General features: G+C 35.0%; 1 protein-coding gene across 6 annotated transcripts in view; it reads left to right on the top strand.

The window, feature by feature from the left end:
- PKN2 (protein kinase N2) overlaps positions 1-24,281 on the top strand; it is a 157,650-nt gene that overhangs the window by 119,397 nt on the left and 13,972 nt on the right. For all 6 annotated transcript variants that reach the window (XM_055585261.1, XM_055585258.1, XM_055585257.1 and 3 more), the window contains 9 exons: positions 761-870; positions 10,369-10,512; positions 10,836-10,911; positions 11,491-11,665; positions 11,887-12,007; positions 14,050-14,180; positions 14,262-14,337; positions 14,415-14,506; positions 21,973-22,149. In XM_055585261.1, the coding sequence (XP_055441236.1) occupies positions 761-870; positions 10,369-10,512; positions 10,836-10,911; positions 11,491-11,665; positions 11,887-12,007; positions 14,050-14,180; positions 14,262-14,337; positions 14,415-14,506; positions 21,973-22,149 (1,102 nt within the window). The remainder of the gene's footprint in view (positions 1-760; positions 871-10,368; positions 10,513-10,835; positions 10,912-11,490; positions 11,666-11,886; positions 12,008-14,049; positions 14,181-14,261; positions 14,338-14,414; positions 14,507-21,972; positions 22,150-24,281) is intronic.

The raw sequence follows: 24,281 nt of genomic DNA, 5'->3' as shown, positions 1-24,281 counted from the left end.
GAAAACTGAATGACATTTAGCATTAATTTCTTTGGAATAATGAAATACTGAACACCACTCTTTATGACAAACTTTTTGTGTCACATCTTGATTCTTTAAATGGAATAATGACACTTCTAAAGTAATGAAGAAATTTTGATAAATAACCATGTTAAATTAGGATTATAGCCTAGTGTCCAAGAAGTAAACTGAAATGGGGGAATGGGTAAAGAATAAAATACAAGAGGTTTATGAAGTACTTTGGAGATACTCTGAAGTAGTCATAATCTATGATGTATAACTGGTGGGAAAGGCATGTAACAATTCAGCCTAGTACAGTATATCTGCTTTCCTGTATATGGAGAGAGACTTGAGGAAAAATGTAAAAATAAAAATCATTTAAGGTAACAACCTTAATAAATAGCAAATGTAGAGGGAGAAAAACTGGGTGATTGATAATAATATATAAAAATACACCCACACATACATGTGTGGCAAACGACTACTGGCCACCTGTAAGTCCTTTCAGTAATTTCCTGATGTAAACGAAATAGCAATTACTATTTATGTTTTTATAAAACACAAAAGATAACTTGGAAGGGTCTAGTAGAAGTGTGTGTGTGTGTTGATATACAGCTAGCTGTTTAAGATTTAAAAGCTTCAGTAGTGAGTAAGAAAAACTTATTTCAAAGTACCATAAGACTTTTGTTGACATAAAACAGTGTTATTTCTATTTTAAAGGTTTTAAAATACTTAATCAAATTTTAAATTGTAATTACAGATGATGTCTGTGCAGTTTTGAAGCTGGACAATACTGTGGTTGGTCAAACTAGCTGGAAACCCATTTCCAATCAGTCGTGGGACCAGAAGTTTACACTGGAACTAGACAGGGTAAGATGAGAAACTTTTTACCCGAATTTTCATTATATTTATAATTCATTTTACATGCATATTTTATGTTTTAGAAGAGTTTGATAAATTTTATTCTTAACAGAATCTAAGAAGAACCTAGGTATTTTTGACATTTCTCATCTGATGAGGTATATATAAATCTACCTTATCAGATTGCTGCAGGAGCTTTCATTAGTGCAGTGATTTGAAAATATATACTTTGTGCTAACCTGAAAGATCGACAACCAGGTGAGATCTAATATTGAACTATTTTTTGAATTTTAATAATGTGCTCTCTAACCACTAAGGAGATTTTTCTGACTCACCACTTGTGGGTTATATTATCAAAGCTGGATTTGAAGTGAACTGTTGTGCTCAGACATTCCTCCATGTATCTCAGTGGAGTTCATGGATACTGTGAGTAGCTAGAATGTAATCTGTAATCTGCTGCAGAACCCAGCAGAAGTAAACTTGGTCCAGAGTAGAGTTAAATCCATGGTGATAATTTTACTTACATTCTGATTTATCCATTGGTGTGTGGGAAGAAAATATTAAAATTTAATCATAATTTTATCTAAAAGATAAGAAAGATGTTTTTATCATTTAGTATTCAGGTTAATGGTACATATGTCTTTAAAAAATTACGTATATTAGTGAAAGCAGATTTATAGTGCTTAATGATGATATGAGGTAGCACTTACTACTCTGGCCTCTACTTTTAAAATATTTTTTCTGGTTTATTTCTTTTCTATCTCAGAGGCAGCATCTTAATCAGGCCCTCACCATTGCTTTTCTTGGTTCAAATACTGTGTCACCCACTTAAATGTATTTGGACAAATGCTTAACTTTTTGTGTATATCATTTTCCTTATCTATAATACTATCCACCTCACTGAAGGGCTTTCCTGGTGGCTCAGCAGTCAGAGAATCTGCCTGTAGTGCAAGAGACGATTTCCCTGGACAGGCAAATGGTAACCCAGTCCAGTATTTTTGCCTGAGAAAGCCCATGGACAGAGGAGCCTGGCAGGCTACAGTCCATGGGGTTGCAAGGGTGGGTTATGACTTAGTGACTAAACTACCACCACTAAAGAGCTTTTGATAGGGAAATTGACATCTGATTTAGATGATCAGATGTAAATAATACAAATATTGTTGTTGTTGTTCAGTCGCTAAATAGTGTCCGACTTTGCAATTTCATGGGCTGCAGCATGCTGGGTTTCTTTGTCCTTCCCTTTCTCCCGGAGTTTGTTCAAACTCATATCCATTGAGTCAATGATGTCAGCCAACCATGTCATCCTCTGTCACTCCTTTCTCCTCTTGTCCTCAATCTTTCCCAGTATCAGGGTCTTTTCTGATGCTCTGAAAGAGCTCTGGAAAAGAGCTCTTTTCCAGAGTCAGCTCTTTGCATCAGGTGGCCAAAGTATTGGAGCTTCAGCTTCAGCATCAGTCCTTCCAATGAATATTCAGGACTGATTTCCTTTAGGATTGAGTGGTTTGATCTCCTTGTAGTCCAAGGGACTCTCAAGAGTCTTCTCTAGCACCACAGTTAAATGCATCAGTTTTTTGGCACTCAGCCTTCTTTATGGTCCAACTTTCACATCTGCATGACTACTGGTAAAACCATATCTTTGACTATGTGGAGCTTTGTTGGCAAAGTGGTGTCTCTTCTTTTTAATACGCCATCTATGTTTGTCATAGCTTTTCTTCCAAGGAGCAAGTGTCTTTTAATTTCATGGCTTACAGTCACCATCTGCAGTGATTTTGGAGCTCAAGAAAATAAAGTCTGTCACTATTTCCATTGTTTCCCCATCTGTTTGCCCTAAGTGATGGGATCAGAGGCCATGATCTTCGTTTTTTAAATGTTGAGTTTTAAGCCAGCATTTTCACTCTCCTTTTTCACCTTTATCAAGAGGCTGTTTAGTTCTTCTTCGCTTTTTGCCATTAAGGTGGTGTCATCTTCATATCTGAGATTGTTGGTGTGTCTCCCGGCAATCTTGATTCCAGCTTGTGATTCATCCAGCCCAGGATTTCACATGATGTTCCTTGCATGTAAGTTAAATAAGCAGGGGCTTCCCTGGTGGCTCAGACTGTAAAGAATCAACCTTCAGTGAGGGAGACCTGGGTTCAGTCCCTGGATTGGGAAGATCCTCTGGAGGAGGGCACGGCAACACACTCCAGTATTTTTTGGAGCTTCCCTGGTAGCTCAGTTGGTAAAGAATCTGCCTGCAGTGTAGGAGAACTGGGTTCAATCCCTCGGTCAGGAAGATCTTCTGGAAAAGGAAATAGCAAACCACTCCAGTATTCTTTCCCATGGACCAAGGAACCTGGCAGGGTGACAATATACAACTTTGATGTACTCCTTTCCCAATACAAATATAGAAGCTAATAAAAAAGTTACTAGCCCATAATGGGAAAGAGTTTATAAAGGAAGAAAAAAAAAGCTCTAACAATCAAATCTTAAGCAGTATTCCTAGCATAGGAAAAGAAGGAAGATTTGCCAAGGAGAAGTAGAAAACTGGGTAGAATCAGATCATAACCTTATGAAAGCTTATCCAGTATCTAGTGAAGAGTTGCTAGGATGTTGAGATGATGAAATTCCTGTTACAGATGAAACACTTCAAAGCAAATGGGATTTAAAATCAATTATAGATTTAACTAAGATTTGGTAACTGTCTTTAAAGTGAAAAGGAGGGGCTTCCCTTGTGACTCAGTGGTAAAGAATCCACCTGCCAATGCAGGAGACATAGGTTCAATCCCTGATCTGGGAAGATCCCACATGCCTCAGAGCAACTAAGCCCCTGCACCACAACTGTTCAGCCTGTGTTCTGGGAGCCACAACTACTGAGCCCATGTGTTACAACTACTGAAAGCCTGTGTGCCCTAGAGCCCATGCCTGCAACAAGAAGAAGCCACAACAATGAGAATCCAATGCACTGCAACTGGAGAGTAGCCCCCACTTGCTCCAACTATTAGGTTCATACAAAAGTAATTGCAGTTTCAGACCATGAATTTTAAATCATTATGATTAGGCTCAAGCCCATTTTTAGCTATCAAAATAGGAACCATTGCAATCAATACATTTTGCCAATGAGAAATAAGATTGTTTATTCTTGTACCATAAAAATCATGCTTCAGGATTCAATAAACTTTTTGAAAGCATTTTCTGCCTCCTGCTGGTTGTGTGTTTTCCCTGCATAAAGTTGTTGAGATGCTTGAAGAAATGGTAGTTGGTTGGTGAGAGGTCAGATGAATATAGTGGATGAGGCAAAACTTCATAGCCAATTTATTCAACTTTTGAAGCGTTGGTTATGCGATTACGCAGTCAGGCATTGCTGTGGAGAATTGGGCCCTTTTTGTTGACCAATGCTGGCAGCAGGCATTGCAGTTTTGGTACATCTCATCGATTTGCTGAGCATACTTCTCAGATGTAATGGTTTCTCTGGGATTCCAAAAGCTGTAGTGCCTCAAACTGGAAGCAGACCACCAGAAACCATGACCTTTTTTTGGTGCCAGTTTGGCTTTTGAAAGTGTCTTGGAGCTTCTTCTCAGTCCGTCTGCTGAGCTGGTCATTGCTGGTTGTCATACAATCCACTTTTTGTCGAATGTCACAATCTAACTGAGAAATGGTTTGTTGTTCTTGTGTACAGTAAGAGAACTTGTGTACAGTAAGAGAAGACATGCTTAAAACAACAGTTTTTTTTTGATTTGCAGTCAGCTCACGAGGCACCCACTTACAGAGCTTTTTCACCTTTCTGATTTGCTTCAAATGCCAAATGACTATAGGATGGTTGACGTTGAGTTCTTCGACAACTTCTCACATAGTCGTGAGGGGATTGGCTTTGATGATTGCTCTCAGTTGGTCGTTGTCAACCTCTAATTGCCAGCCACTATGCTCTCCTCTCCTTTGCAAAACTTGAACCACCACTGTACTGTCTGTTTATTAGCAATTCCTGGCCAAATGCATTGTTGATGTTCTGTGTTATCTCTGCTGCTTTATGAACTCAAATAAAAAAGTCATTCAAATAAAAAATGTCACTTGAATTTGCTTTTTGTCTATCATCATTTCTATAGTCTAAATATAAAATAAACCTCAATTATTAAGTCATCAGCAAAAAACATAAAGTAAGAAATTCACATTAAAGTGATGTATAGTGTTGTTGTTCAGTCACTAAGTTGTGTCCAACTCTTTGTGACCCCATGGACTGCATCACACCAGGCTTCCCTGTCCTTCACCATCTCTTACAGTTTGCTCAAACTCATGTCCGTTGAGTCTGTGATGCCATCCAACCATCTCATCATCTGTCGTCCCCTTCTCCTCCTGCCTTCAATCTTTCCCAACATCCAGGTCTTTTCCAATGAATCAGTTCTTCACATCAGGTGGCCAAAGTATTGTAGCTTCAGATTCAGCATCAGTCCTTCCAATGAATATTCAGGGTTGATTTCCTTTAGGACTGACTGGTTTGGTGTCCTTGCTGTCCGAGGGACTATCAAGAGTCTTCCCCTACACCACAGGTTGAAGGCATCAGTTCTTTGATGCTCAGCTTTCTTTATGATCCAACTCTTAACATCTGTACATGACTACTGGAAAAACCATAGCTCTGACTATATGGACCTATAGGCAAAGTAATGTCTCTGTTTTTTAATCTTTGTCTAGGTTTGTGATTGCTTTTTTTCCAAGGAGCAAGTGTCTTTTAATTTCATGGCTGCATGAAATCTATACATCATGAAATTAAAAGAGCAGGAGTCACCACATTTATTTAAGAATGTATTCCAGTATCAAATGGCAAAGTTCAACAATGCGAAACCGCAATTACTTTTGCACCAACCTAAACAGAAAAGCCTATGCAGCAACGAAAACCCAGCACAGCCGAAAATAAATAAAATTATTGTTATTATTATTATTATTTTTAAATTATAAGGAGGAACACATAAAACAAAAATTAAAGTAGGGATAGCAGTGAGATTTCCATTTGTGTGTATTGACTAAATGGATTGGTAGTAACTTCCTCAAGCTCACTGTTAAGGTTTATTGGATGAGTTGTTGTTTATGCTGATCAAGTAGCAGTGTTTGCCAAGTGCTTTAAAAGGGGCAAGTGGTAGGTTGTAGTACATGTTCTGTTCATCCTTGAACATCCTTGACTGTATGCTTTGTGAGTGTGGAAGATAAAGCAAAATCAATGATGATAGATTTTATTTTAGTACCAAGAATAGTACTGTTAAAAAATAAATTGCTACAGTAAGTTCTCTCTCAGTGAGGTTTTTTAACTTCTCATTTTATATCAGAGTGTAGTTGATTAACAATGTTTTATTAGTTTCAGTTCAGTCACTCAGTCATGTCCGACTCTTTGTGACCCCATGAACCACAGCACACCAGTCCTCCCTGTCCAACACCAACTCCCGCAGTTCACCCAAACCTAACTCAAATCCTTTGAGTCGCTGATGCCATCCAACCATCTCATCCTCTGTTGTTCCCTTCTCCTCCTGCCCTCAGTCTTTCCCAGCATCAGGGTCTTTTCAAATGAGTCAGCTCCTCGCATCAGGTGACCAAAGTATTGGAGTTTCAGCTTCAGCATTAGTTTTTCCAATGAATCTTCAGGGCTGTTTTCCTTTAGGATTGACTGATTTGATTTCCTTCCAGAGTGATTATATATCAATAAATTTCAGAGCTGATAGTGGACCATGAATGTCCTTCAGAATGCTCTTTCTTCCTTGATAATTTGTATGAGATAGAAAGTTAACAGTGGCAAAAATGAAGAAACAGCAGAAGATGATGAAAACCTGGTAAAGAGTGAATAATTTACTATTACCCAACCTACACACTTAGAAAACTACAAAGTTTGATAACTGTTGTTTGGTAATGTTTTACTTGCACTGTAATCTTCATCTGAAATTGTTTTTCTTCTTCATGATATGAGACTTTCTTCCCACTTTGGAGTAATTCTCTCTTGAAACTTTGAAGACACTGCATAGCTAAGTAAAGCTATTCATCCCTTAGGCCAGTTTGACCTTCTGAGTTCCTAATGTGCATGTTACCTATCCCTGACTGGATTAGAAGCTCCTCTTTGGGGAAGGCCACATTACTAAGCATGATAAATACTTCTGTTTATGTAGTATATTTTACCTTTCATGTGCTTTTTTAGTTTTTATTTTATCCCTTATATTTTTAGAATATTTATTTATAGAAAATGTTTATAGAAACGTTTATAGAAGATATTATTTTAAACTGACATGTTCATGCTCAGCATTTTGCCTAATGTCAAGCTTCTTTGCTATGACATTCTAGAACTAAGTTGTCTATACTGTTTCTTTTCCAAAATACAAAAATTCATAGATCTTTTCATTTATTTTTTAATTTATGTTGTATTTTTGGTCATGCCATGTAACTTGTGAAATCTCAGTTTCCCAACAAGGAACTGAATCCAGGCCATGGCAGTGAAAGCCCAGAATTTAAACCTCTAGGCCACAGAGAACTCCCAGATAGATCTTTTTAGAGTTTTGAGATACTGTAGAAATTATCTAGATTTAGAATGATCTAGACAAGTTAAAATTATGTTCATGGGAGCTTGGGGCTCTTGTAGAATTATTTCAGATACAACACAAACTATTTTTCTGTATGTGTTTTGTTTTGAGATTCAGGGTAAGATGTCATTTGAAATTTGGCAGTTTAAAAAAAAAGTTTTGAAAATTACTGATGTAAACCAGCCTCCTCATTTTACAGATTAATAAGGATATTTTGTGTTCTAGAGGTTAAATAACTAGCTCAAGGTATAAACTAGGATTCTGAAGTGTACTATCAGTTCTGAGTTCTTTCTGTTCTTATCAGGTTACCCTTTTTATATTTTCTTAGAAAATTTCTTCTTTATTAATATTTATTAGAAACACAATAGCTGTCTAATTTCACATTTTTTCTGAATTCCCTCAGCCTTCCTCTAGCAAAAAGTTTAATCCTTCCATGAGAGATTGAAATAAAAAGCAAGAATCCTTATGTATAACCTCTTACCATTCACATTTCCTTTTGATTAACTTTGCTAATGTAATGGGGAACCATCTTTATCAATATTAGAAACAGGATGAATTGAAGCTTGGAAAAATTTTAACAGGAACCAGTTCTGGAGAAGGCAATGGCACCCCACTCCAGTGCCCTTGCCTGGAAAATCCCATGGACGGAGGAGCCTGGTAGCCTGCAGTCCATGGGGTCACTAAGAGTCAGACACAACTTCACTTTCACTTTTCACTTTCATGCATTGGAGAAGGAAATGGCAACCCACTCCAGTATTCTTGCCTGGAGAATCCCAGGGAAAGAGGAGCCTGGTGGGCTGCCGTCTATGGGGTCTCACAGAGTCAGACATGACTGAAGTGGCATAGCAGCAGCAGCAGCAGCAGTTCTGTTAAGAGCAGAGTCCTAGAGAATGTTCACTGATCAATGGAAAAAGAAGAAGAGAATATTGACAGAGTGGGAGCCAGTAGAAAGGTCGTAGAATTAGTGGATTAGAAGTAACAGGTTGAAGGATCAGTGGATGTTGAGGGGCTAGAAAGACTGAGCTACTAGAATGTTAGGAGGTGATGGTCAGAGAAGGATGCAAACAGCTGAGGCTGTGGAAAGATTATAGATACTGGTGGGAGTGAGAGGCTGAAATGTAGGAATGAGGACAAGATTAGTAGAGAACTTCTCAAGGGATTCCTATTTATTGTTTTTGCATTATCAGAAATTGCCAATACATACTATTAAACTATCCACACTCCTGTCCTCATTCTTCCAAATAATTAAATTAAATCACTAACTTAGGGTTTATATTATTATGAAAGAGAAAGTGTTAGTCACAGTGTGAAAAGTATAACAACTTTTAAGTATTACTAATTCCATCCCCAGCATCAATACTACTTTCATTTGCCTGATTCAAAACAAGTTTTCCTCCCTGATACTGTTGGAGAATATGGAAAGTAGACTTCTCCATTTCTAGTTTAAAATAATGTAGTCTAAACTACCAACCTCTGGTTCAATTATGTAGTTTATAGTTCCAAAGATAACTGTTTTCAAAATACTTAAAATTCTAACTTGAATAGAATAATATAGCATTAATACTTATCACTTCTAAATGCCATTGTTGATCTTGAAATAATTATACTTCCCCTTTCATGACAAATATTCTTTCCATTAGTAATATCAGAAAGAAGCAGTGAGGTAGGAGGTCCTCAGCTCATGTGCTCACTGCCAAGGTGTCTTTTCCTTGTCATTTTTCCTGATTGTCTGTGAGACCTTCTAGCACATTGTGTCTTGACTGATTTTTTTCATGTGTTGTTTTTTGTAAGTATTTTCTGTAAGTCAAATGATTTTATTATGCATACTAGGAGTTTAGATAATAAGATGCATAAGTTCACAAACTGAAAGTTTTTATATGAAAGAAATAATGTATTACTTTGTTGAGCCTAAAGGAAAAACCATTTATCTCTTTCTATGGATGATCCACAAAATTCTGAAAAACAAAATAATGGGGAAGTCATGCTTTATAATTTAAATGTATGTAGATTATGACTTGTATGTAGAGGTCTATTTATGGCTTTGCCTCCAAATTATAAACTGTGTTCTACAAGTATATTCTACAAGTATATTTAATAAAATTGATTGTTAAAACCTTAAATATATTTTTCCACATAAGCATTATTTTTATAGAGTTTTCCCTCATGTAGATATGGTATAATATACTTGTCCCTGGTTTTGTGCAGCTTTATTGTTTTGTTTTGTCTGATATTGTAATAAATGAACATCTTTCTGTAAAAAACTTGGTTTTCTGTTTAACGCTGACCTATGCAGACCCCTGTTGGTCCTGTTACTCAGTATTATTCTTTAGAAGATTAAATGATCTAACATTCTTAAAAGTGTTTGGCATAGTGTGTGGCACACTGAAAGCAGAGAATAAATGCTGTTTACAGATGTTTTCCTGATTTAGCATTGAGATAATAAGGTTTGGACTTCCCTGGTAGTCCAATGGTTAAGACTTCACACTCCCAACGCAGGGGCCACAGGTTCAGTCCCTGGCCGGGGAAGATCCTACATGTCACATAGCCAAAAAAATAAATAAGAAAGAAAAAGGTTTGAAATGGGTTCTTTGAGGTGAACACTGAGGTCATACAATAGCACAACAAATGATACCAGTTGGAAGAGGAAAATCCAAAAGATATTGAAGCTGTGAGATGGGGAAGAGTTTCTGTGGTCATTCGTCTGTATTGTTAGTTCCCAGTTATGTATTCTTTATCTAAAAGAAATACCTTAACTGAGGAGTGTCAGAATATGAATTTCTTCCTTTTAGTAAAATATATGTTTGTTAAAGTAATACATAACAGAGAAACATTATAAAAGCACTCTTTAAAATAGTGTGACCGTTGTGTATGTTATCTTTGTTTATTGTATTTGTATTTTGTACTTTTTGTAATATTTTATTCACATGTTTGTCCAATGATGTCTTCCCTGTTTTCTTTATTTTTTATTTAATTATTCTAGTCACGTGAACTGGAAATTTCAGTTTATTGGCGTGATTGGCGATCTCTGTGTGCTGTAAAATTTCTGAGGTTAGAAGATTTTTTAGACAACCAACGGCATGGCATGTGTCTCTATTTGGAACCACAGGGTACTTTATTTGCAGAGGTAATAAATGTATTTTATTTTAAATATGCATAACTGCAATTGAAGTTATATATGTAAGCAACATGATGTAGAAGTGGGAAGAGTATTTAGGCTGAATGACAGATAACTTGAATTCTTGGCTCAACTCTGCCACTAAATAGTATATTACCCTAAGACAAATCATTTTTCTTTTCTAGGTCTGTTATCTTATCTAGAAAATGAGGGGATGGAACCAAATTATATCTCAGATTCTCTTAAGTTTTTAAAACTTAGAAGTTTACTGAATTTCATGAACCATGAATCTAATACTGTATTCATGTCAACTTAAATTTTCTTCACTGCAGGTTACCTTTTTTAATCCAGTTATTGAAAGAAGACCAAAACTCCAAAGACAAAAGAAAATTTTTTCCAAACAACAAGGTAATTACTAAGAAATCAGGTACAGAGTGTTTTGGTGTTATCTTAAATGTTTTAAATGTACATACTGTTTAAAAAGTGATACCCATCTTTGCTTTTTGCTTATTTGTTCAGTTATTTACTTAATTTTGTTAGGGAAAGTTTTAAACATATATATAGAGACTAGTGCAATGTAACATCACTCAGCTTCAACAACAGTCAACTCATGTCCAATTTTGTTTCATCCATGTTCCATCACTCACAACTTCCTCAGCTTATTTGAAGTGAACCCAGACATCATATTGATTCATCCATAAATATTACAGTTAGTATCTCTAAAAGATACGAATTCTTTTTTTTTTTCAACCTTAACCGCCTATCATTACTAGACTTAAATGAGCAATTCCTACCTATTTATTTTTTAAACAGATTTTGCTTTTTTGCACTAGCCTTTAATAACAAATAGTTAAGAACTGTTTTTTTAAATGACAGATACTGTTTGTTCTTCATAAATTATAAACCAATGAATATGAATTTTTCAGTTATGGCTTTTGGTAATAAAAAAATTACTTGTTCGGTTTTCTTTATTTACAATATCCACAGGCAAAACCTTTCTCAGAGCTCCTCAAATGAATATTAATATCGCCACATGGGGAAGACTTGTGAGAAGAGCTATTCCTACAGTAAATCATTCTGGCACCTTCAGCCCTCAAGCCCCTGTGCCTGCTGCAGTGCCAGTGGTTGATGTACACATCCCTGAATTAGCACCTCCAGCTAGGTATGTATTTTAACATTTTTAAGCTTTTATAAAATAATTATTGTGACACTCATACATATTGATTACAGTGAATCTATTAGAAGTCTCATTTTTTCCAAATAGTATTTTGAAGTTAGTGCTCGACTTTTAAAAACAATAAAATTGTTTGCTTTAATTTTAAAGCTATTTAAAATATATACTTTTGATTACTGCTTTTGGTGAATTGCTTTATCTTTTATAAGTGATTCAACAGTAACCAAGTTGGACTTTGATCTTGAACCTGAGCCTCCTCCAGCCCCACCACGTGATTCTTCCCTTGGTGAAATAGATGAATCTGCAAGAGATTTGGATACACCAGGACCGGTAAGGCATTTTAAACCTTGTATAATTCCTTTTCACCAAATAAATTACCAGTTATAGCATCATGGTAATTTATCAGCTGTAGCATCATTGGGCTTCCCTTGTGGCTCAGATGGAAAAGAATCTGCCTGCAATGTGGGAGACTGGGATTGGATCCCTGGGTAAGGAAGATCCCCTGGAGGACATGGCAACCCACTGCAGTATTCTTGCCTGGAGAATCCTCATGGACAGAGGAGCCTGGAGGACTACATGGAATTGCAAAGAGTCCAACACAACTGAGCAACTAACACTATAGCATCATAGTGAATGAGATGCACTTTTAAGTTGTTTCTTGTGAGTGAAACATAAAAACCACTGGATGCCCATGAGCCACTAGAGATGGAATAGGTTGCTTATTCTAGGAGCTGGGAGTATGGCTGATATTAGATGAAGTATTTCCTGACTGTGCATCTTCTAACTAGGTTAACATGATACCTGAAAATGCATATAAAATGAAAGTAATGTATTCATTTTTTTTTAATTGAAATATGATTGATTTACAACACTGTTTCAGGTATACAGCATAGTGATTCAGTATTTTTTTCAGAGTCTATTTCATTATAGCTTTTTACAAGATAATGGTTATAATTCCCTGTGCCATACAATATATCCTATTATCTATTTTATTTATAGAAGTTTGTACATAATAACCCTATACCCTTAGTTTGTCCCTCTCCTATTCCTTCTCCCCCTGGTAACCACAACTTTGTTTTCTAAATCTATGAGTCTATTTCTGTTTTGTAAATATATTCATTTATATTATTTTCTAGATTCCACATATGGGATATATACCATTTCTTCCTCTGACTTACTTCACTAAGGGTAATATTCTATAGGTCCATCCATATTGCTGTAGAGGGCATTATTTCATTCTTTTTGTGGGCAGAGATTAATTTTCCATTCTATATCTATATACCACAGTTTAAAACAATTATATTGAAGTATAGTTGATATATAGTGTTGTGCTTAATTTCTTCTGTAGAGCAGAGTGACTCAGTTATACATATATTTTTTTCCATTACAGTTTATCACAGGATATTGAATATAATTTCTTATGCTATATAGTAGGACCTTGTTGTTTATCCATCCTGTATATAGTAGTTTGCGTCTGCTAATCCCACATTCCCAATCCTTTCCTCCCCCAACCCCGTCGCCCTTGACAACCACAAATCTGTTCTCTATATTTCTGAGTGCTTTGTTTTGTAGATATGTTCATTTGTGTTATATTTTAGATTCCACATATAAATGATATCATGTGGTATTTGTCTTTCTCTTTCTGACTTAATTCATGTATCATGATAATCTCTAGGTCCATCCATGTTAGTGCAGACAGCATTATTTCATTCTTTTTTAATGGCTGAGTAATTCTACTGTGTGTCTGTGTGTATATATATACACACACACACCAAGTTTTCTTTATCCATTGATCTACCAGTGGACATTCAGGTTGTTTCCATGCCTTGGCTATTGTAAATAGTGCTGCAAGAACATAGGGGTGCGTGTATCTTTTTGAATTAGAAATTTGTCTCAGTATATGCCCAGGAGTGGGATTGCTGGATTATAGGGCAACTGTATTTTTAGCTTTTTTAAGAACCTCTGTACTGTTTTCTATAGTGGCTGCACCAATTTACATTCCTACCAACAGTGTAAGAGAATACCCTTTCATGTGCCTATTGGTCATCTGTATATACCGCATCTTCTTAAACCAGTGGTCTGTTGGTGGACACTTTGGTTGCTTCCATGAAACTAGCTATTGTAAATAGTGCTGCTGTGAACATTGGAGCTCCTGTGTCTTTTCAAATTAGTATTTTTATTATTCATTTTTTATATTTTTAAGATAAGAGTAATATATAATTAATGACCATAAAAATGAATACATAATAATAATATCTGAATTTTATTTTCTTATTCATATTTATATTGACTTAACATTTTTTCTTTATTCTTACCTAATAAGTTGTTTTCTGAATGTTTCTATGATTTAATGAGTGTTTAATATTTTGCAGGATTCAGAAACTGTTTTTGATACTGAGAATGACAGAAACAGAATACTTCCAAAATCTCAATCTGAATATGAGCCTGATATCCCTCAGTCAGGCCTAGAGTATAGTGGTATTCATGAACTTGAGGACAGAAGGTAAAGAATATATCCACAGCTTTACTTACCTGTTTGGTCCCATGCTTTTGCCATATTTTTAATCGGCATTACTGTTTTCAGATCTCAACAAATGTTTCAGTTCAGTCTACAAGACTTCAGGTGTTGTGCTGTCTTGGGTAGAGGACATTTTGGAAAGGTAATCTTTTAAATTTTCTTTCTTTGTAGGCATTCTAATCATTCAAATGAGAAATAATTATTTTAATCTAATTTCAGGTGCTTTTGGCTGAATATAAACACACTAATGAAATGTTTGCTATAAAAGCCTTAAAGAAAGGAGACATTGTGGCACGAGATGAAGTAGACAGGTTAGTTTTTAAAAATGAAATTGTTACACTTTTCTAAAGTTATAACTTATGAAAATCGATGTATTCAGTATATATCGAAATGACAAAATTATCTCTTTCAATAATACAGTCGATTGTTGAATAACATGGTCTTCAACTACGTGGGTTCACTTAAATACGGATATTTTGCATTTAGTAAATGCTATAATATTACGTAGTTTGTGGTTGGTGAATTCATAGATGTGGAAGAACTGCAGATACATAGGGCTGACTGTAAATTATGCACGATTAATCCCCATGTTGTTCAGGGATCAACTGTAATAAGTAAAGAAACTAAATAAATTCATGCATAAGGTGGGTATTGATTAAATATTATTGTTCTTTTTAGCTAATTCCCTCTTCCCATTCTTACGTCATTTTACTGCTTGGTGAATACCAAAAAAAGTTGATGAAATCTTTAATTCTAATAAGTTTTTATACTTGGAAATTTTGAAATATTTGTATGAATTAGGAACTATTACACATCTGTGGTTGGGTGAGGCTATTTCGCATTTCATACTACAGAAGTAATAAGATGTCATTTACAAGTAATCTTCAGTTAAGTGGTTAATTCCTTCTGCTTTGTAAAATACACCTGTATCTATTTTTTCTCTATTTCTCTTAAAATGGTAGCTTTTGACCACAGCATCTTTCCTTTCTGTGTGTAAATTGGTATGGATTCATCTTCATATACGATTATTAAAATGTAAGGACTTTGGGGATAATATTGTAATTAGGTTAGAGAATATACTTTAAAAAGACTATCTCAAATTAATGGAGTGGTTCAACCTGGAAATTGTTGTATAATAAAATAGCATTTTATTACAGAAAGAGACATTTATTTTATATTTAGAAGAACCAGGAAGCATCAGTTGATATTACTAAAAGACAGCCCTATATAATGAAAACAGCCTGGGATTATGAGTGAGAAGAGTCTCTAGTCCTGATTGTTCCTTCTTAATTAATGATTTGATCCCAGGGCAATTCACTGAACATCTCTGAGCCTCAATTAACCCACATATTTTTAAAATACATTTTTTGGAAATACTTGCCTTACTGAATTGGATTATTGCCATATAATATATCAAATTGCTATTTTTAATATATTTCCATTGTATGGGAAGTTCTTAGAATTAGGATCAATCTTAAAAGATGAGCGTTTCCTTTATGTAAATCTTTTCCTTTTGGATTTGCCTATTTATTTTTTATCTGTTTCTCATACTCCTCAATTATGTCAAAATAAACTTTTCCTTGATCTAAAACAACTCAAGATTTTGCATAATATTTATAAAATATTCTGAACACCATAGTATATGCTAGCAGTTATATCAGTAGTTAAAGCAAGCCTTTAATTACACTGTCAGTCTGATTTTAATTACAGTAATAGTACGGTCAGATGTTTTTCTTTTCTGGAAGAATATTTGCTTTATTCCAGATCCATAATGGTTAATTCATTTATAGCCTAAAATAATCGTTAGTAATATGAAAGTGGTAATTACTTGGTGGTTTATATAACTTTCTGCTACATTGTTACTGTTTTGAGCCACATCTCTCTAGGAAAAAAAAACTTTGCAATTAAATATAGATAGAATAATGTTAATATTACTATTAAAGAAGAATGTCTGGATCAGCGGATGAAGCTTAGCCAGATTCAGTGGACATGGGTTTGGACTCCGGGAGTTGGTGATGGACAGGGAGGCCTGGTGTGCTGCAGTTCATGGGGTTGCAAAGAGTCAGACACGACTGAGCAACTGAACTGAACTGAGGACATTACCCCTACTTTAAGAGGTGGCAAGAATACACAGAAGAACTACACAAAAAAGATCGTAACGACCCAGATAACCACAGTAGTAGGCTCACTCACCCAGGCCAGATATCCTGGAGTACGAAGTCAAGTGTACCTTAGGAAACATCACTATGAGCAAAACCAGTGGAGGTGATGGAGTTCCAGTTGAGCTATTTTAAATCCTGAAAGATAATGCTGTTAAAGTTCTGTACTGAATATGCCATCAAATTTAGAAAACTCACTCAACAGTGGCCACAGGACTAGAATAGGTCAGTTTTCATTCCAGTCCCAAAGAAGGACAATGCCAAAGAATGTTCATATTACTACATAAGTGCACTCGTGTCACATGCTAGCAAAGTAATGCTCAAAATTCTCCAAGCTAGGCTTCAACAGTTTTGAAACCGAGAACTCGCAGATCATCAAACTGGATTTACAAATGGCAGAAGAACAGAGATCAAATTACCAACATCCTTCGGATCATAGCAAGCTAGGCCTCCCTCATAGCTCAGTTGGTAAAGAATCCACCTGCAATGCAGGAGACCCTGGTTTGATTCCTGGGTCAGGAAGAGCCGCTGGAGAAGGGATAGGCTACCCACTCCAGTGTTCTTTGGCTTCCCTTGTGGCTTAGCTGGTAAAGAATCCACATGCAGTGTGGGAGACCTGGGTTTGATCTCTGGGTTGGGAAGATCCCCTGGAGAAGGAAAAGCTACACACTCCAGGTTTCTGTCCTGAAGAATTCTATGGTCCATGGGGTCGCAGAGTCGGACATGACTGAGCAACTTTCACTTGACTTTTCATTGGATTATAGAAAAAAGCAAGGGAATTCCAGAAAAAAAAATGTCCTTCTGCTTCATTGACTATGCTAAAGCCTTTGACTATGTGGATCACAACAAACTGTGGAAAATTCTTCAAGAGATGGGAATACCAGACCACCTTACCTGCCTGCTGAGAAACCTGTATGCAAATCAAGAAGCAACAGTTAGAACTGGACATGGAACAACGGACTGGCTCCACATTGGGAAAGGAGTACGTTGAGGCTGTGTATTGTCACCCGGCTTATTTGACTTATATGTAGAATACATCATGCGAAATGCTGGGCTGCATGAAGCACAAGCTGGAGTCAAGATTGCTGGGAGAAATATCAATAACCTCAGATAAGAGGAACTAGAGAGCCTCTTGGTAAATGTAAAAGAGGAGAGTGAAAAAACTGGCTTAAAACTCAACATTCAAAAATCGAAGGTCATGGCATCTGGTCCCAAATGTCGTTTGTTACTTCATGGCAAATAGATGGGGAAACAATGGAAATAGTGAGAGACTTTATTTTCTTGGGCTCCTGTTACTACAGATGATGACTGCAGCCGTGAACTTAAAAGACACTTGCCCCTTGGAAGAAAAACTATGACAAACCTAGACAGTGTATTAAAAAGCAGAAATCACTTTGCCACCAAAGGTCCGTGTAGTCAAAGCTATGGTTTTTCCAATAGTCATGTACAGATGTGAGAGTTGGACCATAAAGAAGGCTGAGTGCTGGAGAATTGATGCTTAACTGTTGTGTTGGAGACGATTCTTGAGAGTCCCTTGGACTGCAAGGCGATCAAACCAGTCAATCCTAAAGGAAATTAATCCTGAATATTCCTTGGAAGGACTGATGCTGAAGCTCCAATATTTTGATCACCTGAAGTGAAGAGCCGACTCGTTAGGAAAGGTTGTGATGCTGGGAAAGATTAAAGGTAGGAGAAGGGGACGACAGAGGATGAGATGGTTAGATGGCATCACTGACTCAATGGACGTGAGTTTGAGCAAGCTCTGGGAGATGGTGAAGGACACGGAAGCCCGGTGTGCTGCTGTTCCATGGGGTCACAAATAGTCCAACACGCCTGAGCGACTGAACAACAACAAAATTAATCTCAGTTCAGTCCCTCAGGCGTGTCCATCTCTTTGTGACCCCATGGACTGCGGCACACAAGGCTTTCCTGTCCATCACCTACTCCCGGACCTTATTCAGAATTAATCTAGCCTTAGTGAAAGGTTGATGAGTGATCTTCATTTTACTTCAGTTATCAATTCACTTATTCAGTAACATGGAAGTAAAATAATCTCCAGTAGAAACAGGGAAATATAAAATTCAGAGTGAGAAATAAAACTTGCTCATAGAGGAATTTGAGGAAAGCATCAAAAAGAAAACAATTATAGGAAGGCAAGAAAAAAATTAATTTAGGAAATAAGAAAATAGATTAGCATGTTTTTAAAAATAATGTAACTTGAAAGTCTGAATAGTAAATAACTAAGAAATCCACTATATCCACTTTTCAGTTCATTCTTTTAATAGATCCATAGAATTCAATGTTATTGCATATAAGTGCAGTTTTTTAATAGATATTTCTGGAATACTTAATGTCAGTTTTATTTTCTAAATTTTATTTTTCTAGTATGAATCTTATTATTTTACTTATAGAAAATTCCAAACGAACTTATTTTTTGTTTTTTGGTTTGTTTTTGTTTTCTGCTACTTTTATTGAGACAGAATTGACCTGCAGTACTGTATAAGTTTAAGGTGTACAGCATCATTATTTGATTTATGTACATCATGAAATGATTATCACAGTAAGTTAAGTGAGCATCATATAGATACAAAATTCAAAAAATAGAAAAATATATATTTTTCCTTGTTATGAGAACTCATTATTCTCTCAACAACTTTCATATATAACATACTGCAATGTTAATTTTATTTATCATATTGTACATTATATCTCTGGTACTTACTTACCTTATAACTGGAAGTTTGAACATTTTTTACTGCCTTTACACAAATTATGCACTAACTTCAAAGTAATGCAATTCATGTACGAAGATCACGTTTTCCACCTACCAATAGTTGAACTTTCTGAGTGCCATCTTCCCCTACTCCTAAGTAAGAATGTTAAATATATGTTACAGTTATGCCTCCTCATTCAGCTTAGTTTCTGTACCAGTTCAAATTTCCAAGCAAAAGAATAGACTTGGAAGTACATTTTTGCAGTTGCAGAACAAAAACATGGCTAGCCAGATTTTTTATATATATCATATATACATACATATGCTTTAATCCTAAGATTAGCCTTATTAGTGATATAATTTTCTACTGACCAAAATAACTATTTATACAGTTTTTAAGTTTCTAACATATCTAATAATGTACTAAAGGAAGTATGCCAAAAAAATGTTAGAATTGAACTAGTCACTTAGGGAGATAAACCATAAATACGTTATGCAAATAAAAGAAATTAGATATGCTTGAGTTAAAGATAAACAACATAGACAATCACAGCTCATAAAAGGGGAAACATCAAAGTGACAGTGCACTGGTGGATGTAGGTAAGACCTTGTAAAGAAGAATGGATTGTGCTGGTCTTTGGCAGATGGAAGATATTTGGGAACATGGAGAGGAGAAATGACAATTTTGGGAAAAATGTTTTGGACAAAATGACTAAAGTTTCAAGTTTTTCATGGACTTTTAAGGAGAACATACAATTTAGATTAAATTGGGAAAATTTAAAGACTTATGGAGCAGCTTTTTGGTGTGATGTAACATGCTTAAAATTATTATTCTTGTTTGGGTCTGTAAAAGAGCTTTCCTCCTTTACCTAAGATATATATCCAGTCCTCATCAATATTGTCAGTCCTCATCAAATAATTCTATGAATGGGATTAAAACCATTTTAAGGAGCACTCTCATCAGTTCTTTAGACCATTTATGTGTTCAACACAGGTCTAACCTTATAGTTACCCATCCAGTTGAGAATCAGTAACTCACCCATAGTGGATTAGTAATTCATGCATGAATGATACACAGTGAAGAGGCCATGTTTGTCGTCTGCTTGACAACAAAACATCTTGTCAGTTTGTTACTTCATGTGTATATTTTATCCTCATTAGCCACAATTTAGATAGACTGAGTAAATCACTTGTCTTAGAATCTAATTTGCAGATCTTGCCCAATTGTACATTATTTTCCAATACAGTTAAATGGTGATAAAGTCAAAGCTATTAACTTTTCTTTTTAATCATCTGTGAATTTATTTCTAATAGTGACTTAATTTGCAGTAGCATTTAGAAACCTTGCAAATGTATGTAGACATAAGCCAAACACTCTAGAAGCAATTATAATGGGGGTTTCTGAGTATATATAAAATTATAAACAAACTGTATGAAATAGAGGGTAAGAGCTCATATAGAATATGACCATATTAGATGTACTGTAAACACTATTTCATAGGAGCTATATTTACTGTATTTAAAACTGAAGAGGTATTTTAGTTCATCATTCAGAATACAACTATATTAACAGCATTGAAAATTCCATGTTCCTTCTACACAACAGTTATACTTTTAAATGTTTTAAAATTCTCTTTAATTTTCTTGAGTCATAGCAATATAGTCTGGATATCCAGACAAATGCTTTAATCTTTAACCTTTTAAAATTAATTCTTAAGAGATCCCAAAGAAAGGAGAATGAGTCTACCTCCTTCTAACATTAGAATTTTGGTTTGGTATTTTGAAATCAACAACCACATATACACATAAACACAAATCTAAACAGTTCTTTAATTTTAAAAATAAAAGCATTATTAATGCTTTTCAACAAACTTTAATAGCAGTTTTTTATTCTGGTCTCAAAAACAAACCAAAAAATGCCTATTTTATGTTAGAAACATAAATGTAAAATTAAATTTGTATAGTTATTTTGATAAGTCCTTAAAACGTTAATTCAAAGTTATATTTGAATAACGTTTGACCTGGTTTTCTTCTGCTTTGAGGTTTTTTTTTTCCTTTCAGTTATATGTGTATGTGTGTCTATTTTTCAAATTCTTTTCCCATTTAGGCTGTTACATATTATTGAATAGAGTTCCTTGTTGGTTATCCACTTTAAATGTACCAGTGTATATATTTCTGCTTTGAGATTTAAGTCAGGTTGATTTACTAAATGTTTTCAGGGGACAGAAGGTTGGTATTTCTTGCCATTTAGGCAAAATTAATGTTTCAGAGTCAATAAGTTTGACTGCTGTTCTTTTAAACAGTTTATAAGAATTCTTATAGGGAAAACCTGTGATAGCTATATAGATTTTATAGATAAATTGTATCATTCTCCAAGAGCTTCCTTTAAGCATGTTATAGAATTCTCTATGAAACTCCTTTATTTTCCAGTAGCCTTCTAAATTAAAATATTATATAGTGTATTTTTACCTCTCAGCTTTATATGATAGAATATTTGGATACCATAGCTTGTGAATTATACACTATCCTTGAAATCACCTTGATCACAAAGTCTATATTTTAAAATTATGCTTTAGGTTCCTAAATCCTCTGACCAATTTCTGAAAAATTTTCACAATTCACTTGCAATTAAGACTTTTTTATGATTACCACTAGTCTTATGTGTGCTACTCTGATACTATCAATAGTGAATTTTATGTCATGGTAATCATATTTAGATTAAAGTTATTTATATATCACATAGCCCAAATTTTCAAAGCATTTATAGCAAAATGACATATTTTATGGTTTTAAAGTCATAATGATTAAGAGCTTCACTTATTTTAAGAGTTTAGTAAAAACAATGTTATTTGCAACTAGAACTTTAAAAAAAATACCAGTGATATTTTAATGTTTTCTCTTACAGCCTGATGTGTGAAAAAAGAATTTTTGAAACTGTGAACAGTGTAAGGCATCCCTTTTTGGTGAACCTTTTTGCATGTTTCCAAACCAAAGAGCATGTTTGCTTTGTAATGGAATATGCTGCCGGTGGGGACCTAATGATGCACATTCACACTGATGTCTTTTCTGAACCAAGAGCTGTGTGAGTATTTAGACATTTCTCTGAGTTTCTTCATGACTGATTGCTTTCTGGGAAGAAAGAAAACTCTCTGAATTTTAGATTTATTTTTTTCCCTCAAATGGAAAATAGAGGAAGGAGTCTTAGAACTCTTTACTTGCCTTTTTGCCATATATAAATGTATCTATTTTTCTCTGTTGTTCATGTTGAAAATTTCATGTATTACCCTAAGTCACACTTGGCTAAGTTAGATATACCATATAGGTTTGTTTTAGTAGAATTTCTTTTTTTTTCTAGTATATTTTATCCCTGATTAATGCCATCTGGGACCATGGCTTTAAATATTAACTATACTCAAAGTACATTGTTAAGTGAAAAAATAATTTAGAAGAGTTCTTATCATATATTTGTATGAAATATTTATATTTGCATTTTAAGGGGTAGTTTAAAATAGTTTGCCTTAAGTATTAAAATACTTAATGCATGATATGCATGTCACCTCCAATGAAGGGTGTAGAATCCAGATTTTTAATAATAACTGAGTATACTGTTTAAAATTTATATTTCACTGAATACTTACTGGATGTCAGGTACTGTGTTAATTATTTTAATTTATCACCATAATCCTTTTTGTAGTTTTTGAGTGTGACATTATATGGAAGTTTTGCTTATTCAGATGCAAAAGAATAAATAATAACAAACACTTGTGACTAAACATAATGTGTATATATTCTCCCCTGTTGTTATCTCAGTTCTGTAGCTCTTAAGTGTGGAGCTAGGGATTTGACCCCAGGAAAATTTACTCTTAATAGCTACACTCTATGTGCAGGTGTTCACCAAATTTATGTCTCCAGCCCTTATATCGTTCCTAAACTTCCAACTCTAATAGCATTCAGCAGCCAACTTGACTTTTCCCTTTATGTAGCTGATAAGTATTTCAAGTATCTCAAAATGAGCTCCTGATGTTTTCCATTTCCCCCCACTTCACCCACCACTCCCCAACCTGTTGTTCTTCTAGTCTTCTCTCTTATTAAATGGTAATACCATGTACCAGTTGTTCAGACCAAAACACAAGGAGTCATTCTTGATTCTCTTTTTTCCTTACCTGCAACATCTAAATTCTGCCTCCAAAATATAAAAATCATAAACCAGTGATTAGTAAATCTTTGTTGTTGTTGTTGTTCAATCACAAAGTTGAGACCAACTCTTTGGTGACCTCTTGGACTGTAACCTGCCAAGCTCCTCTGTCCATGTGATTTCCCAGGCAAGAATACTGGAGTGGGTTGTCGTTTCCTTCTCCAAGGTATTTTCCTGACCCAGGGATTGAACCTGCATCTCCTGAATTGGCAGGAGGATTCTTTACCACAGGGAAGCTCAGTAAACCTTTATTGGGTTTATTATAAAATCTTTATCTCTTGTCTGTATTCTGACAACTGACATTTGTGTAACATTTTTACTTTCCTCCCTTTATTTGATTCTTACCATAACCATTAGAGGTATAACAGAACAGATAGTAGTACTGTCATATTTTCAAATTTCAAATAAAGAAATAGGGCATTAGTTCTGGTGGATAGTGAAGCTTTCAATAAAAGAGGCAAAAGCCACAAAATAATAGGCGGCCATTAAAAATTTGTTCCCTGCATATTTAAAAATTAAAAGCAGGCCATCTAGACTATGCCTAGCCCTGTACTAACTGCTGTGGAAATTTTGTTTTTGTTTTGTTACCCTTTTTTTTTTGAGATAAATGTAAATTCCTATTCTGCATTAACACACTTTTTATTCTTTTTGAGAGTACAGATTACATAGTACCAATGAAACAATTAACCCCAGTGAAATACAAGAATAAAATGCTACATTGCAATACTTTATATCTGCAGTACCTCCCTCTAATCATTCAGATCTCACCTGCAATGTCATTTCTTTGAAGGTCCTTTCTTGAGTACTTTATCTAAAATATCACTGTATCAATAATGTCTAAATCAGGCCATTCTATTCTGTTTTATATTTTATGTTCCCCATTCCACTTTATTTATATCTGAGATTGTCTTATTTATTTTTTACATTTTTGGTTGTCTGTTTCCACTCACTAAAGGGGCACAATGATGACTTATGTCTATCCTGTGTACTAGTGGAACACCTCGAGGGGAGGGGTGGCT

The sequence above is a fragment of the Bubalus kerabau genome, chromosome 6 (genome assembly GCF_029407905.1).
Source record: "Bubalus kerabau isolate K-KA32 ecotype Philippines breed swamp buffalo chromosome 6, PCC_UOA_SB_1v2, whole genome shotgun sequence".
NCBI classification, from domain to species: domain Eukaryota; kingdom Metazoa; phylum Chordata; class Mammalia; order Artiodactyla; family Bovidae; genus Bubalus; species Bubalus kerabau.
Note: the sequence above shows the minus strand (reverse complement) of the source record. Positions and strands in the feature narration are given on the sequence as shown.